At 36.2% G+C, this 18,759-nt stretch overlaps 2 protein-coding genes across 6 annotated transcripts in view; both read right to left on the reverse strand.

Moving 5' to 3' along the window:
- Positions 1-18,759, reverse strand: part of LOC124634547 (peripheral plasma membrane protein CASK) — a 232,416-nt gene that overhangs the window by 158,711 nt on the left and 54,946 nt on the right. The gene's annotated exons all lie outside the window — the stretch shown is intronic.
- LOC124634549 (kunitz-type serine protease inhibitor textilinin-5-like) lies at positions 13,639-15,553 on the reverse strand. Its single transcript, XM_047170167.1, has 2 exons — positions 15,183-15,553; positions 13,639-14,116 (listed from the first exon to the last, which is right to left on the reverse strand). Exons 1-2 carry the CDS (start codon positions 15,280-15,282, stop codon positions 13,893-13,895), a joined length of 324 nt encoding a protein of 107 aa, XP_047026123.1. The 5' UTR covers positions 15,283-15,553; the 3' UTR covers positions 13,639-13,892.

The raw sequence follows: 18,759 nt of genomic DNA on the forward strand, positions 1-18,759 counted from the left end.
TGCCACATATAAAGCGGTGACCACTTTTTCCTTGGCTCCCAATGTATTTCGTTACACAATATAATTTTACGACTAATAAGGGCTCGTTGGGAGTAATAACAGAAATAATGGTGTTTGTATATTTGCCAATTCAAGGGTTAATAGCGGATATTAAACGAAAAGTCATTCGTCTCAATATGAATGGTTAAGGTTTATGGTTTTAGAACGTTGTATCCTGAATTTATAATTTCAGTAATGTATCAATGAATGTTTATTGCTTATTGAAAAATGTTCATGATATCTGCTGAAATATTCTACTGCTAGGCATAGATTTAGTTGTATGTGCTTAAAGTACCTTTTCGGTTGGTTTCACTATTTAAGGTAAAACGATTATCTTAAAACATTTTTTTGTATTATGAGCCACAGTTTTCAAATAGGACTGTTTATAACAGTGTTCAAAACTAAATAGTATGAAACGGCCACTTTTAGTGTTATATCACTTTATCCTCAAGAACTAGTTTATTTATGTTACCGCGAGAGTGGACTTCTCCCAGGCGAGCATTCCACTACGCTAGTCTGGTTGTAAAAGAAACACCGAGTGTTAACTGGTCATAATTCTAAGAAGTCAAAAGCACGCTTAGGAAAAGTGTTGTTTTGTAAAGAATTTGTCATTTTCTATTTCATCACAAGATGACACACAGCCATACTAACAGGTTATTCTGAGATATAGATAGGATAAAAACGGTAGGCTACGCAAACAACGTTATTAATATTTTCAAATTTATTGAAACGCTTATTTAAAATGAAAACAGAAGAACGCAAAGCAGGTAACAAAACTAACAACTCCAACCACGGCAACCGGGTGCAGAAAGAACAACTAATCCGCAAGATTACTTCAATCTAAAGCGCAATATCTTTAATGAAAAGCTGTGCAGCAGCTAAGTGCAAAACGAATTCAAAGCGATTGCAATCCCGACTCACGATATCATAAACATTGCAAACGAGATACTAAGCACAATAAAATTCAGTAGTGTTCCTACCAAGAAAAATACTTGTAAGGCCTGGATGCAACAGTTTTATTTGGAGGAAAAAATCAGGTCGCGAAAACAATGGAAGCCGCAACAATTCTCCCTCCTTCGGTCGTTTTTAAACATAATTTATTCGATGTTTAACGCTTTGCCTTTACGTAAATTGAATTCGGGTTCAGAATGTAGCCGCACGAATAATTTGTAATTGCGGGGAATGCTATTGATTAAAATGTGGTTATTATTTTTTCCATGTGTCAGTCAGTTGTGGATTGTTGTTTAAAACCGTATTTCGCTTTTATGTAATCCAAGTTATAAAAAATGTAGGCATAGCTACGCAGAATTTGCAGCTCGCAAGAAAAACAAAAACACTCTTGAGTCTTCAAAGGGTTAAATTACTAGTACAACAAAACTCGACAAACACCGTTTCGCTTGGTTTCTCTTTTCAAGTGACAATCTCAGTTGACTCAAACAAATTATATTTTAAAGAGCAAAGACGTCTACAATGTTGCGGGTTACTAAATAAACGTTAATTGTAAACCCCGAGATAAGAGTAGGCCAACGTTTTAGGCTTACCGAGGCATGTTTTGCGTCCAGATATGCCATATCTAAATGTCAAATAAACCTTAAAGGTCACATTTTGCTTAGATAGTCGGGTTTACTGCCTGAGGATTTATATTGTTACTTCCTCATTCTCAAAACTATATCGCATTTCCCTACTTTGTAAGGGTCTACAGCTAAAGATTAGTAAACGTTAATTGGACTGTTTGACAAAACGATGTCGTAGCTACAAAACGTCTCTAGCCAATGAAATTTCGTTTCCAACCTACGTTCCAATTTACGTATTTAATTTTCTTGCTGTTAAAGGAAATTTGACGTTTACTGGTGCTGAAAAGTGGAGCGTACCAGAACCGAGGGCGCTGGGCCCGAATTATTAATGAGCAAGGCGCGTCTGCACAAGAGTTGCTTATTAAACGCTGCACCAAGAAACAATAGTTTGTTAAGAGAACATGTGAGCTGGAATTCAATTTTGAATGTGCTTCGCATTTTATAGCTCCGATTTCGACATAGACTGGCGAAATTTTATTGCATTCTACGTTAAGTTTGATACTCTGACTGTTAAAGTTAATCTATTTTTAATACTATTATATTAGGAAGTTAGCAATACAATAGGAAAAGTTGTGAATTTCCGAGATTGAAAATATTTAAAGTGTTCATTAACATGTGAAGGTTAGATTAAGTTAGAGCTTTTGATTTAGGATGTAGATTTGATAGGGATAATTCGATTTTCCTGGTTGCTTTTCTTGCTTATTCAATATTTCCTAAAAGCATATATCGGAAGATCCAGACTTCGCAACTTGCCAAATCGATACCTCGAACACACCCTACTTAGCATAGCCATTCACTTTGAAATACAGTTATTGTGCACGTAAGACCCGAAAACTTTTCTACCTTATGTTAATTTGTTTTTCCCACTGTAACAACTTACTTAGAACTTTCTGGAAGCCTGATTAAGTGGGACAAGTTCAACAAATAGCATTACCCAATCAATAGGCCGGTTTTTACATCAGTTCTTTTACATTTAGGGTTTGTTATCGTCCGTTTGACTGTAAACGACTTTTTGCGATTTGCATACTTTTTTGTATGATGGAATTTTCGTTGGCCTTTGTGAGCATGACTAAGCAACTTTTTTCCTGGTAATTACTTTTTTTTTCACAGACAACATTTGTGATAACATCTTTAATTAAATACCCATATTTGGTAGTAATATTTAAATATTAAATCGCGGTGCGAAATACTTGTTTCAAACTGATCAGCCGAATGCAAGTTAAATGTAACACCGGTATCCTATGGGTAATGACAGAGAGGTATGCTGTTTGCATTCACTAATTGCCTCTAATGAGTCCTTTTCAACAGTCAATCTAATCATCTAATAAAAGGCCACACTATTTCGTCTATAGTACGAAATTGGATCTGAATTGAAAATTGGTTCTGTAAAAGCAAAACGGCTTCAACAAACTAAATTCGCTCAACAGATCTGATTGACTATTCTCGTAAATAGAGTTCTGTATTTGAGCCTCATTGATAAATCATATAATGTAACAAATCCGTTTATTTTCTCTATATAGTAGATTAGATTAGATTATTCTTTATTGTACACCAATAAAATTAACAACACAGGACATCACAACACACAAAGTACAAATGGCGGTCTTATCGTTAAATAGCGATTTCTTCCAGACAACCTTTACAATGGCAGTGGGTGCCTTAAAAATAAATAATCTATGTCATATCCTAGTTTCTACCTATGTGAAAGACTGGTGTCATTCTTCAATGTAAACCTGTCACAGATCACCAGTAAAATAATAATTATCTTCTTCTCTTAACTGTAAAGGAAGGGTGTTGTAGTATGCACTTTTTACGGTACCATTATATGTTAGCATCATAACACAAACTCCTACATTAACTGAAGAGTGAATCGTGCGAGCGTCACCAAATAAGTCCGTGCGACATAAAAGCCAAGTTTATAAGTATGTGTAACGAGTTATGATGACGTCATGTCTGAGATGTTGTTTTACTGCTACTTACCACTGCTGTTGTTTTGGTAGACTTAACATAAAATTAACTCATTGAGAGCGCATTGCTCTTTCTCACTTAACCATAGGAAACTGTAACTCGGTTCTGATGACTATGTAACTTGTAAAAACAGTCACAGAAATATTGTTGCAAATGCCAGTTTCAGTATCATCATCTATACATATTTTCAGTGAAATTATACGTTTTACAGATAAGCCAACTTTTTCATGTTTTATTTTTGTTTATTCGTACTGTCGGTTTCCTAACAGGAAATTAAGCAACCAATACGCACATAAATAACAGCAAGTGAGACTTTACACGCGCCATTACCTGAAACAAACAATAAAACATGTTACATTTTTCTCGTTTTTTGCATGATTCTGCTGGGAACAATGGTGGTACCATTATCTAGATTAGCCATACACGCATAGAGAGAGGAAGTACACGTACAATAAAAACACCAATAAATAGAATGCATGTCAAGGACATTATTTAAGAATAAAACAATTCGAGCAAGGCTCTGTGGGACCCGTAGCAACATTCCTTTCATAGCAAGACAGAATGTTTACAATAGCCCGTGTTATGAATATAGCGTTGTATTTTGCAGGTTTCCATAAAAACTCAGAACACTGCCAACGCCTGCACCAAGCCACAGCATACTGCAAATTATATTCAGATTTCTCTTGACCCGATGCCCTAGTTCTCAAACAAATGAAATACAGAACATTTTGTTGCAGACGCAGAATACTGTATGAAACCGACCATTGTAGGTGGTTACATAAGACGGTATTGGCTGGAAAACTTTCCTGTCTCATATATCAAATGTCTTCATCGAGTGTATTTCCGCAAATACAGATACTAAACGTTGAGTACTACAGCGGCGTAATTTATTTCAGGATTAGTGGTGTATCAAGATCCTGGCGAGGAGATTACGGTATACGAATACGACCAAAAACGATTTTGCCTTGTCGATGTTTTGCTTTTTCTTTGGTAAGTAGGTATGTAATAAATTACCGTAGTTTGGTGGTTCTACAATTCATTCTGATAATCATATTTTCTGTGCTTTGAGCCACTATTGTTTTGGTACTACGATAAGAAAAACTTGTGAATTTCATAAAAATGCACCAAAGGTCTCCAAATTAAGTAAATACCTTCATTAGTTTCGTTGCATTGTATGTAGGCATTGTTTGTGTTCTGTAATAGGGACCTTAGACATGTCGACAGATGGCAGCAGTTCCCGGGTCGCCATAAATTTCCCATGCAAACACGTCACTTCGCCGTAATGGGACACGCGCGGTATAGTGCGTGCAATCTGTCTATTTAGTAAACATATAGTCTAGTCGACCAATCTTATCTATTCACACCTTTACACCTGAGAACGTGGTTGGATAAAAAATATTTTTAGAATAAAATATGACCCTTCTTTTCTCGTTGAAAGCAAAAATAAACGCTATCTATAAGCTTTTTGTTCCCACTCAAGCTTTAAAAGTCCATAAAGAGGGGAAGAGATTTTGTTATTTTTGCAAATAACTTGGCGGGGCAATCTAGCAGCGCATATATTTGCAGTGTCTTTATTGATTTTTAACCCTTTGACAAACTCACTCTGTGGTTCCGTGTAAAAGTTTTGCCCCAGGGGTGTCGTATATTGCGAAATGCGACTTAAGAGATTGAGCTGGAGGTGTGGGTGACGAAACTGGCCTTTGTTTACGTAAACCTATTTCTGTTTATATTAAGATTGCAAAAACAACCTTTTTGAATACCAAAAGCTGTCTTTGCAACAGCATACCACATCAAACTATCAAATCGCATCCAAATAAGAACCACATTTAGTAACCCGTAAATTAGAATTCCAATGTGAACCGAAATTATATTCCTAACGTAAGGATTATGTAACAGCACAAAATATGGTTACATCGTAATATAAGTATTGAGATGTCGTATAACGCAGTATAGCAATACTCGAGCGAGGGCACGTGCCGACGCAGACATGCCACCATCACGTAGCCAACATTGGGACAAGATGAAATTATTTACTCAAAAGTGCTGAAAGGCCTTTCTTTGAAAAAGTAATATTGTTTGTGGCAATTTAACTCTTGTTCCAAATGAAATGAAATATTGACTAAAGTCGTGAGCACAAAAAAATTGAGTATGTGACCACATTTCCAAGAAACAAATTCCAGTACAAATTCGTCAACAAAAGTCAAGCCAGACCACAAAAGTAATTCAGAAGTCTGATGAGAAACGTTAAAGACACTAAGGCTTTGATGTTTGGCTCCAGACTACAAAATCACTTTAAGTAATCCATGTCTTAGCACGGAGATTAATCACACAGTTTATCTGGGACTAGACTATTTGTTCACTGCGGCACCTACTGGAGAATTTTAATTAATGTAGACAGCTTGAATGTTCCGTGAAAAGTATAAAATGTTTTGCAACAATAAAATAACATTTAACCAAACAAAGTTCCGCAATCCGTTATATCCGATGAAATATTCGTGTCCGACTGCAGTCGGTTCCTTGGAATGTTGCGCTTTGCATCGAAAAAACCCTCCGTGCACTGAATAAGTAAACCATTGCATTGTGGTGTCCGGTGCAACGTGGCCACACGTTAATGAGCACAGAATTGGGTCACAGAGTCACGGCGGAGTCGGCGTCCTCTCGCGGATTCATTAATGTACCAGCTAAATCGCTGTACGGGAACGCTTATATTTTAGACTTTTGCGGATTAATTTATAAAGTTCCGCGCGATAAAATTTAATGCGGTACGGGACGAGACATTTAGCTATATAAGTATTAATTAACAGTAGTAGAGGATGCATACGTCAAATGTCTGTAGACTAATGGGGATTAGAACGAAGATAGTCACAGCCATTTACCTACACAGATTTGAAGGCCGTAAGCAGTGAAGTATCAATAAACTTTATTGCACGACTCAGTAAACCTATAAAACAGGAGATACTTAATTGTTAGAATAAGGTTTATTTCTAAATAAAAAACACATCCCTGATCATACATACAAAGTGCTAGTCGTTCCTGGCCCAAACATGCCTAAGATCCGTATAAAAGATAAAAATGGTTCTTGGCTCAGTGCTCTTGCTTATTCCCAGAATACAAACACAAATATCTTTCTGATATAAGTTCGTAGGATCCGACCAGACTATTCTTACAAGACAAATAAAGGAAATTGTTTCTTAGATTTACATGATGCTTGGAACCCGAACACTGAAAATCGTGATAAAATCGATGACTTGAGACTCCGTGAAAGCAACCTACTCAAAAGCAGGATATTGCCAGCTTTGATAAAGAATTACAGTTGTCAATTTCAGGCAAACATTTCTTAGACATCTCTCAAGAGATTCCCAAAATAGGATGACACAATAAATTCGCCACCAGTTACGAATAAAGTGAAATTTATTTCAACAAATGACGGAACCTGTCGAGGTATGGTGCAGATAGATTCGATTCCTTTAGATTCCAATATTTGAACATCCTCTTGCACTTCCGAAGTGTGAGCAGGAAATTGTGTAGTAATAAATCTTTGAACGGGAGAGTGTGACATTCTGAACCGTAGGTGTCTACTAAATGGTTGTGCGGGAGCAGTGATTCTAGAGAATTTGCCTCGGAGATAAATCGAGTGCTTCGGAACTGAATACTGTGTGTATTCGCAGGGTTATCTCAGAGACTTAACAAATGATTAGACGTTATTTATGGAGGTGATATTTTTAAGTCAGCATTTGTTTTAGAATTGTGCTGATTGATTCTTGCTATGCCTACTAACTTGTCAATACTTTGAGAGATACGTATAAGCCTAAGGTACCAACATTTTTTTACCTACTACAAAAGATTTGAATTTTGGTGTTATGTTAAAATGACGCTATAATATCTATAAATATTAATTTAATAACCATAGCCTCAAACTGTCTGTCGCAGGAACCAGCGCACATGTTTATTAAATTTTAACTACCTACACGGCTTCAGCGATATTACAATATAACCCGGGTGTAATGAATTGCAAGAAAATTAATTAATATTTTATTTATTGAGTAAAGCCTGGCTTTATACGCTAGGTCATATGAATATTGTCTAATTACTTGATGCACGGTAGTTGGACCAACGACCTGACTACGAGAACGCATGAATGGAAAAACTGCGTATATTCACATTATGAACGGGCACTTATTACACCAGTTTTTTTATAAAACTTAGGCTAGGTTATAAGGGGGTTTTATTCAATAGTAGGCACATAGAACCTGCGAAGTCGTTCGTATTGGGCTTATCTATGCTTCAGCTTGATCTACAATATTACCGTTGATCCCTATCAATTAATCGTCTAGACAACAATGTGACCTTGATTGCCACCAGTTTCATTTCATCAGAAATTATTTAACCCCAGCAACGTATCAGACTAGACAGAATTAACTTACTTAAACTATTACACTATAGAAACAGTCGACATATTCATTAGTTCCCTTTTAAATACATACAAATGTTGAACATCTCGAAGACAACGGTCTTGTGTTTAACTTTTGCGAAACTACAATTCCCTTGAGCTCTGTCTTTATTTGTACGAAGTTTTTCTCCGAATCGTTTCATGTGAATCATTCATTTAGATCTGTCGTGAACTTGGAGATTGTATTGATTTTGTTTTAATAATGTTTTCTGTTTCATCGGCTTATTTATTAGCGTTAACATTACTTCTAAACATTTACCGTCTTACCACAAAAACTTTTTAACGTCAGTTTAAGACTTGTCTAAAAAAATGTCAAATTATGACGTTGACATATGGTTCATTTTGGAGCCACATTTTTTTTAGACAAGTGTAAAACAGTGGTTAAAGTTTTTGTAGTAAGGCCATAAAAGCCTTTATCGCTAAGGTTTTACGATTACTTTTTATTAGTAGGTACTTGGTAAGACCATAGGTAGATACAAAAGAAAAACTACTTATTAAGAACGTTTGATTTAGACTATGATTTCACACGGTGGTCGGTCATATGTCGCTTAGCTTAGCACATGTAAAATGTGGACTTAAAATTGGAAAATGTAATTTCAAATGTTGGATAATTTCCATATTTCAGATTTTTATCAATTCTCGTTTCATACTGATTATTCAACACAAATTGTTCCATGCGATGGGACACATACATAATTTCACATTACAAAAAAAAAAATCAAAAATTAGGCATAGTTCTATGTCATTTGTATGCAAACACCATTACTTACATTACATTAGGAAGCTACGCGTACGTTTCTTGTGTAGAGAGAATCATATTATTGTAAATCATGAAGAGAAGTTCACAGACTCTGTAACGTCATGTTTAAAAAGCTGCCTACATATATTTGCTTCGGGTTTTCGCACAAGTTATTTTAAGAATTGTAAGTAGGTACCATTTATTTAACTTTAATATCTGCTGAAACTTTCCTTTTCCATGGAAATACGCAAACAGCGCTTCAGCACTTTTAAAGTAATCAGCAGCAACATTTTAAAGTTGCGTCACAAACTATCCACATCCACTGAAAATCCAGACGAAATTCGTTATGAAGGTCTGCGAGATAATGTTTACGATGTTGCATGTTCTGTGTTGTACTCTTGGGCATGACGTGGAACTGAATCAAATTACTTTCGTGTTGACACTGCTCGCAACTCGCTACGTTGTGTTAAAGGGGTTATTTACTTTATACAAGATGTGAGATAATTAGCGTGCGCCACTCGATGTATTCCGCACTTGAAGATGGATTTCTTTTTCTTTGAGTCTTTATGACGAATATCTGAATATAGGATTGTTTTACCTATTCATTTTCATCCCTTCGAAACGCCCACATTTTCTATCACGTAGATACCTTTATCTACAATAACTAGTTCTAAGTTTTGAGATCTGATTTAGGTATTTCTGTTGAATTACTTAAACAAATCTTGTATGTATTACAAAGTTACTTTCAACAAAATGTAGAGATACTTACTTGTACTTAATACGTGTGTCGTGTAACTTTCGACTTCACAGACCGATGGCAACAAGGATAATCTTGAGTGGAAAGTTTTAAACTCGATAGGATCGGGACCGGCACACAATTCTGTTCATACGTTTACTTAAAATATGGAGTTCCATTTCGGAGTTCAATACTCCGCGAATACTGAGATGGAATTTCATGAAATGGAAATGAAATATAATTTAAATTTTAAAAAGGATGTTTTTGTTTTCACAATACATTATTCGAGGTTTCGGTGTATAAGAAATGCGTGGGCAACTTAATTATACTTTGATTAATGAAAATATAAAAATAGACGAGAGGTAAATAGCAGCTGTAAATACAAGGGGCTGTAACCGACCTTATAAGAATGAATCCAATTGTTTAAAGGCTAAAACGCCATCGCTTACAAAGAGCGGAATCGTCCCACTCATCTTGCCCCCTGTTACCTCGCAAAGAAATATTGAGAATCATCTTCCATTTTCTCGTCTTGAAATAACAGTGCTGCTTTAGATTACATAACCGTCACATTTAGAGTTATCAGTACCTACGTCTTAGACTATACTACTATCACTATTTTATTTGATTAGTATTGCCTAATTATGAAATCATTTGTTCAATATTTACTTAAAATAATGAACGATTAACGGTGACTATATAACTTCTACTCATACCGCTTTTCAGAGTTTCTAAGATAATTTAGTTAAAATTTTGACTATTGTATAACAAACAATAAGCGAATGTAAGAACATTTTATTGGTCGTGTCTACTAATCCAATACCTAGATGAAGAAAGCATCAGACCGAATCTACTTACCTACAATAATCGCAAATGCAGTCGTTGAATCGATGCCTTCAATAAATGCAAACCAAGTAAGAGTATGAACCCATTGCTGTGGTAAGGTCGATTTAACCAAAGATATGCGTTCAATCGGCTGAAACAGATGACGCGCTTTTCATGTAAGACACGCACTACATACGGAACAAACACATTAAAGCATTAGCAAGTACCAACATCAGTAGACTCATGTTCCAATGGTTCCAATTAGGGCTTTCAAATACCGGATTTTTTCAATACCGGTATCAATACCGGTATTAGAAATTTCAATACCGCGATTACGTGATCACGGTATTGTCGGTCATGCAAATATTGCAATACTCCAGATAGCTCGTTTATGCGTCTTCGAAGTGCTTTTGCAAGATTTTGGCTTAAGTCATTAGGTTGACCATCTAACTTCGTCAACATAAATTTTAGCGCAATATCCGCTTTTAGTAAATTGGCATCCCGTTTACAAATTTCTAATACAGTTACTTTGACTACAGAAAGGCTGTTGTAAATATTTTTTAATATTGTCAAATCGAATTCGTCTAAGTCGAAATCGGAGTTTAATTTTAGATCGATTAAAACTTTTAAACACAATCCTTTAGTTTCAAAAAGCGTTCAATCATAGCCCCGACACTATAACTAAAAATGAGATTGACTTCATCATGACGAACAAGAAGCACATAGTCTGAGACGTCTCCGTGATCAATAGGTTTAATACCGACTAAAAGACTTGTCCGAGGCTCTCTGAATATCAACTTCAAGGCCGAACTTTCCGTCTGATGAAGGCCAGGCTCCGACCAACACTGCTCCAAACCATTTCAGGATCTGAAACGTTCCAGTCAAATTTGGAGAACCGATTTGCCGCCGTGGAGACCACAACAGACGTTAACCAGAACCACAAATATATGTTTCGGATCCTCCGGGAAGAAGGTTCGAGATTCTGTAACATGCAGCGTAAGGGCAAGAAATCAAAGCTTTCGGAAGAGACATTAGGGCTTATGAAGAAACGACGTGAAAACCCGCCTGTCACTTCGTTAGCTAAGCGGGCTCTAAACCAAGAGACCAAGAAGCACGTACGATGCGACCTCCGGTGCTCCAATACTCTTGACATTGAAAGAGCAATTGAGCTGAATCGGGGGTCAAAGGTGTTCGTACAATCTCTTGGAAGAAGCCACTTGACGAAGCTGACCACAACAAGTGGAGAAGTCATTTCTTCGGTGCCGGCAGTCCTTTTGGAAGTGGAAAATTTCTATGGCCGGTTATACGCATCGCATGCATCTCGACCTGATCCCGGAAATGAGGATTCTAGAGCCACATTAACGCGTCACTTCACCGAAGACTTGCCAGAAGTCAGCAGTGGCGAAATCGAGATCGCTCTGAGACAGCTCAAAAATGGAAAAGCCCTTGGCGAAGATGGCATTACAACAGAGCTATTAAAAGCAGGAGCTAAGCCCGTATTGGGGGAGCTCCAGAAGCTTTTTAACGCCGTCCTGTTTGAAGGGAGAACTCCAGAGGCGTGGAGTAGGAGTGTTGTCCTCCTGTTCCTCAAAAAGGGAGACAAAACCCTGCTGAAGAACTATCGACCCATTTCCCTCCTAAGCCACGTATATAAGCTGTTCTCAAGAGTGATCACGAACCGACTTGCACGAAGACTCGACGAATTCCAACCACCGGAGCAGGCTGGGTTTCGGAGCGGATACGGCACCATAGATAACATCCACACAGTGCGGCAGATTATACGGAAGACCGAAAAGTATAATCAGCCCCTGTGTCTAGCATTTGTGGACTATGAGTAGGCCTTTGACTCGGTTGAAATCTGGTCTGTTCTGGAGTCCCTGCAGCGTTGCCAAGTAGATTGGCGGAAAAAGGCTCGGAGGATGATGATGACATCTTACGAGTACGTAGTCATTTATCATATTTAATACCACTTCCTGCTACTTATTACAACTAACCACAATAATTAAAATTATAAAAAGATTGTAATACCGTAATCACGGTATTGGCTCGTCAATACCGGTATTGAAAAAAGACCAAAATATATCCGTGATCACGGTATTACGGGATCCCGTCATACCGGTATTGAAAGCCCTAGTTCCAATGGTTCCAAATGGGAATTCATACAGCCGTTTTGTACGTGTATGAAGAGGGAATGTATGCGTATTGAATGATTTATTTCTGAAGAACACTGTCAAGATGATGCTCCTTTTACGTTTATCAAACCAGTTTTAGGTCTTAAGAACGTATCTACTTCTGCTTTTCTTTGTCATAAGACTTTCATGGTAAAAGGACTGTTAGAAAGAGTTTACGCGTCTCTTAAATGTAATGGGCGGTAAGACCGGGAGTGGGTAAGCCCATCTAAACAGGCAAGAACTATTACAATAAATTCATTGTAAAAATAAAACAATAGCGGTTAAACAATGAAATATATTACGAATTTTGTTTGTGGGCCACCCCTGCCTATACAGGTACAAATTATCTCCTTGTGCTTTCATTTGTTAACAGGGAAAATAAATTTTCGTCAAGTCATTGTTTGTACGCACAGCTTTGTATATTGTAAGCTAATGACTCAGTATTTTTATATGCCATCGGAGTGTTTACTTTTAATTATTGGACAAATGTCGATTAAATTATTGGTGCTCACGAGTTATCAAATAGTATGTATGACACATAAACTTTTGCCGACATTAAAGTTGCCATCACTATCCATTCTTTGCTTCATTTCTTAGCTTTCACTATCTTCACAAATGCACAAATAAATAAAACAATGACATATCAATTACTTACGGTATGACGTATTATTTGCCTACAGTAGTTCATAATTTGCTTCATTATTTGCGGCCCAAAAGTTTCAGTTTAAAATTGACAGGTTCAGTTCGACGGAAATTAATTAGAATAATTTAGTAAAGCGCGAATATTAATGGGGACAGATTGGGTAGCAACAGCCTCTGAATTAAGATGGGCTATGAATTATGGGATGTGTAATTTATGAGCGTTAATGATCACATAAGACTTTGGTTATGCAAGAAATAAATTAGCTACACGATCATTTGTCTAATTTGCCAAGATCTCGGTAATTGCCATTATTATCGTCAACACTGGAAACTTGCTTTATACATGTGTAAAAAGAAAATACTTCTTATCTAATACGCACATATTTATTACGTCGATAAAAGCCAATAGAGTAAGAAAATCATAAAGTATGCTTATATTACATTACCGTAAATATAGGGTCATAAAATATATTTTTGAGAGTTAATGCTTCCCGCGTTACAATATAAAAAGCCATGCCATAAAAAGCTTCTCGTTTTTTCTTGTCAAAATTTTACGACGGATTTTAAATATTTAGCACATCAGCGTCAGTCACACTCGATACGCTTACGAATTTAAATTTAGCATCATTTAGGACAACAGAAAAAAAACAGAGTTGCCTTACATAGAGAATATCCGAATTGTTCTCAATTCCGAAGCGCCAACTATAGAGTACCTACTCCTAGATATTTTACAAGATACTCTAATACATTGCTACATCGCTCTGTCCTTATTACAAGTCAGCTCGCAGGAGCGTTGGGTGGCAAATTTGTTTTCATTTCCTCCACAACCAGAGTAAAACATTCTCATGCATCTCCTTCTGACGATGTCGTAGAACCAGGCCACCTGCATATTGCTACAAGGTCCTTTCGAAGGCACCTGGTAGCACATGTATGGCATATTCTTAAGATTGGCTGGGAAGGGTCCGTCAACGGGGCCTGGAATTAAGAGTTATTTTAATTGTAGTATCTTATGCTTAAATTGGTCAGATTAGTATACAGAAACTGGTGTATAAAAAGTAACTCCTATCCCTATTGTGGTTACAATTTCACTCTCACATTCTTGTTCAACATTTTCACGAGCGAATTTGAATTTTCATCTTTCGTTTCCATAGCTATTATGCGAAATGCAAATTGCATACAAAGCTATTGTGAAACAATTTTCCATGTAAATTCGTTCCACTTTACTTTTTGCGGTCAGATATTCTTCTTTCTGCCCTGGCAATTTTTATTGGGGTCAGGGTAACAAGCTCTATTTTACTCATGCATTTGTTCCCTGTTCATGGGCATTCACTCATTCAAGCTACTATTTTTACTGTCTTTTTCCTCTCCAACCATAACCAAGACTTTTACACCCAACATTGTATAGACGTTCAGACGAATGCTTTTACGTAAATAAAACAATCCATACCAATTCCTAATACATTTCCTAACAGTTGATCATACAAAGAAAAGACATTTGTAATATAGGTAACCATACATACACACACTTCATTACCAGGACGAAATTACACAAATTCCGTCATACTTTTCGAAAGCACTCACAGAACGTGACAACTAGTTTTCAACGACACACGAGCACGCGTGCCGCTGAGTACTCGTCACCCCTAGTTGTCAACAACTAACTTGTAAAATTGCCGCATAAATTGGCAACGTTGAAGGATAAGAATATTTTTTGTTCCGTCGCAGTTGGCGATGTCATTTAAACTTTTAGGTAGGTGCTTCACGTGCATAGAGCGTTATACATGCTACGTGACATACAAACCTACTCATGTACCTCATATCAAAATAATTCAATCTATCCAGCACATTCGTCTAGAGCGGTATAATTGTCAGATTATCGCCACTATCAAAACCAACCCATTATTGCAGAGCATAATGTAAGTCTTGGCTTCCAGAGAAGGTACCATCTCAAACAGTGTCGTGCGTTCATAGTTATATAACTATTCGAACTTAACAAGAACGCCTTTAAAAAGTTTTGGGAAAAAATATTACTATTACTCACGTCCATCTTTAACATAGTCATGTAAATAATCGTTCAGTCCTGCCTTTATCTGAACGACATTTATTGCCAATACACAAAGTAAAGTATACAACGTCCGCATTGTCTAATCCAATTTCGTCTTCGGCGATCACGTGGTGCAAACATGCTGGCATGCCAATCAAACGCGGAAACAATTAGGGTTATCTCGTTTGAATTTCTGTTTGTATTACATACCAATATTCCATGAGTAATAACATTAGACAAATAGTTGTAAAATACTGATTAATTAATGTTTGTTTAAATAACTGCATGTATACCTACCCATAATTAATACGTATCATTGTTTAGTTTACACAAATTGATCGAAGCTGTAATTGATATTTATCTAGCGTTACAAAATAAGGCATATCCGAGATTATCCCAATTAACAAAAATAAGACTGTATTTTTGGGAAACAAAGACTTAACCCGAGCAAGGGTAGTACATAAGATACTTTTATGTTCAAAAATTTGTGGTTCCCCTAGGACACTTCACAAAAGAGCTAGTAGATTACAATTACCCTCTGTGTAATACTATCGTCGTGAAGTGTCGCCGGTATACTAGGGATTTGTTTTATTGTTATACAAAAGGATAACTAGAGAACTTTACATTTTACTCGTGTTTCACGAGCAAATGGCATCCAGAGACTAATTCCAGCAAAATATACTGTGGAAAAGTCAGGTGTTTTGTGTTTAATCTACATCAGCATAATCACTTTAACTTTAGTGGTGGACTAAAGTAGAAAAACTAGGTTAAAGAAGGTTACGATAAAAACCAACCATTCATTGTGGAAAGAGATTAGCTTTGTTAGTTTAATTGTAATCTCTTACGGCCAGTTTCTTCATCAAAAGTTAAAGTTAAAGTTATGGCTAAAGTAATGTTTAAAGTAAAAGTAACGGTTAAATTCAATTTTTCTATTAGTTTTGCTGTAACTTTAGCCTTGAAAAAACGAATTTGACCGTTACTTTTACTTTAGACATTACTTTAACTTTAACTTTTGATGAAGAAACTGGCCGTTAAAGTTATGAACCTTTTGTAAAAATGACTTCATGATTATGAAGCTAATATTCTGTCCATACGATCTGGGAACAAAGCAGTTTAGGATCAATTTCGAATGTTATGTCACTTATAAAGGCAACATAAGATTTGACAATCAAAGTCATAATTTTCCGAAGTATATGTGGTGTTTCATGTTGTATCTATACCTCCAAGCTGTACATCAAGAACAGAATAGGGAGGACCGTTAATATTATTCTTTGTTTCCCGTTTACAATTGCAGAATTATCATAATACTTATTCATAATTTCATTGCTCGCCAACCCTACGCACAATCAGAAACAATCAACCGTTATATTGATGCAGGCAGTTTTATTACCGCAATCTGTATGAATTTTAGATAAACGAAGATTGCTCTTTTACTGCTTGTTATAATAACACAACTTGCATAAGGTATTGTCTTTCATTCAAAAAGGTTTTATTGATCATTCAAATTAGTTGCTTACGTTTCTATCTGTTAGTAGATAGGAGCTATTGTTACGAAAATTTGACTGTAGATAATTGATTGTTTAAGTAAACAGTTGTTTATATTCTCACGCGTATACAGTAAGGAAAGCGTTGGTTTGCACTTAATGTTTAATTAATCGTCTCTTGATCCGAGTTTGCATGAAATCTCTTTTGTTTGTTGTTTGATCACGTTCCTCTGATTACGAAACTCCGGAAGGTAAACTTGCATCTATAATGGAGACATAATTAATACCTGAACACAAATTTTGTTTAAGACTTCGTAGATTAATTAAGGAAAAACTCATGGCCTGTAGATAGATACAGCTTATTATTTTTAGAAAAGGTCAAAATTGTATTCATGTAATATAGGGCAGTGATACTATTATATTTTAGATCCGTTTCAAAGGACAGTTACCTTCGATATTAAAACCAAAAACTCAATGCGGCAACCAAAATTCACGCATTCAGAGAAAAGTTTGGAAATTTAAATTTCCAACTGGATATCAGATGAAACGTCAAATAAATGAGGACGAATCCGCGGATAGCGTTGATTAAACAGATTCAAACATTACAGTTTAAAATTAGACCGAGCGAGTAACGGAACAATATGTGAACGAGAAATAAAGCCTTTATTTCCCAATGCGGACGTTAAAACAATGGCCTGCCGTAAAATAACACAAATCCGATCAACGCTAGGACAAAACTCAAATGGCTGTCCATAAAATATAACCGATTATATTGCATGAAATTCTGAGAGAAATCTCACCTCTTCATCTTCATCTGCTCTAATCTCAATACCGTTATTCCATTTCTAAATATGGCAGCATAAACTATTACTTAACAATTCATTCAAGCCACCAAAAGCATTATTTACTGCTCTCGAAACACTATGGATCAAGCATATAACCCCATACAACGATAAGCATAGCAGAGACAACAAAAAAGACACAAGAAATCCACGAAACCGTTTATCAAGAGTAACATGTTCAGCATTAATCAATAAGACAGAATTCTGGGCCTTTCGGTTGTCATGACAACGGCCACTCCATCTAAAAATAAATTGTACAAATTAAATTGTACAAGTACTGATTGTGAGCCGAACGAATGTAGTGATTAAAAGTTTTCGTCTCGAACGATGCCGGGTTTTATTTTTTAGTACCGTTACCTGGAGTTGAAGTCAGAATGTTTTCGCAGTTTTTGAATAAATGTTAGAATAACTTGCTAGCTCACGCCCTCCGTCCACGTCATTGCGGCCAAGCCCTATCAAGATCAAAAGAACTCGCTCTATCAAAGCTTATTCATCATATATTTGATATGGATCTTGTTGCCCGTACCTAGAAAGTAAGTTATTCGGTGAACATAAAGTTCTCAGGAGAATATCAATTATTAGGTAGTTTGGTGTTGGGTAACTTTGGTGGTAACGTAAACTACGCTGGTTAGTTTATGATATTCATTAGCAGTGGTTTTTTTTGTTTCAGAAGTTAGGAAATGTTAAGATTTTACATGTTACATTAAAATCTATGTTGCTCGACATATTTAACCGTAAATAACTATTAAATTGGGGATACTAATAGAGTTACCCAAATTTAGTTATCGCGCCACAAATTCATCGTTTATATTTACCATAACGAGTAATAATTTGGAAAGTTTAAGGCTTCAGTAATATAACCCTTATCGCAGTAGTAGATGTCCGTTGCCACGCGGCAATTTGAGGATCATTAATTTTCATTCATATCGTTAAGTATAAGGGTCGGACTTTGTTGTAAACGACAATAAATTTTCCATCGTAACGGTACACTTCAAAATAATCGGATTAAAAAGCAAAAAAAAGATGGAAATCAGATATACAGGTTTGTAATTAATGTTCTTGGCTAGATTAAAATTTCTTATTTAACTATCGTTGGTGGAGAAATACAAGGACACAAAATATCGTCTATACTATGTTTCATAACAGCAACAAAAAATCTATTTCAGAAACCAACAGCACTTTTCATCACTCTTCGTTGAAATGGGCTATTTGATGCTACTTTATGTCCCAAGAAGATATCGCGGCAGC

Source organism: Helicoverpa zea, chromosome 11 (genome assembly GCF_022581195.2).
Source record: "Helicoverpa zea isolate HzStark_Cry1AcR chromosome 11, ilHelZeax1.1, whole genome shotgun sequence".
Classification (NCBI taxonomy): Eukaryota; Metazoa; Arthropoda; class Insecta; order Lepidoptera; family Noctuidae; genus Helicoverpa; species Helicoverpa zea.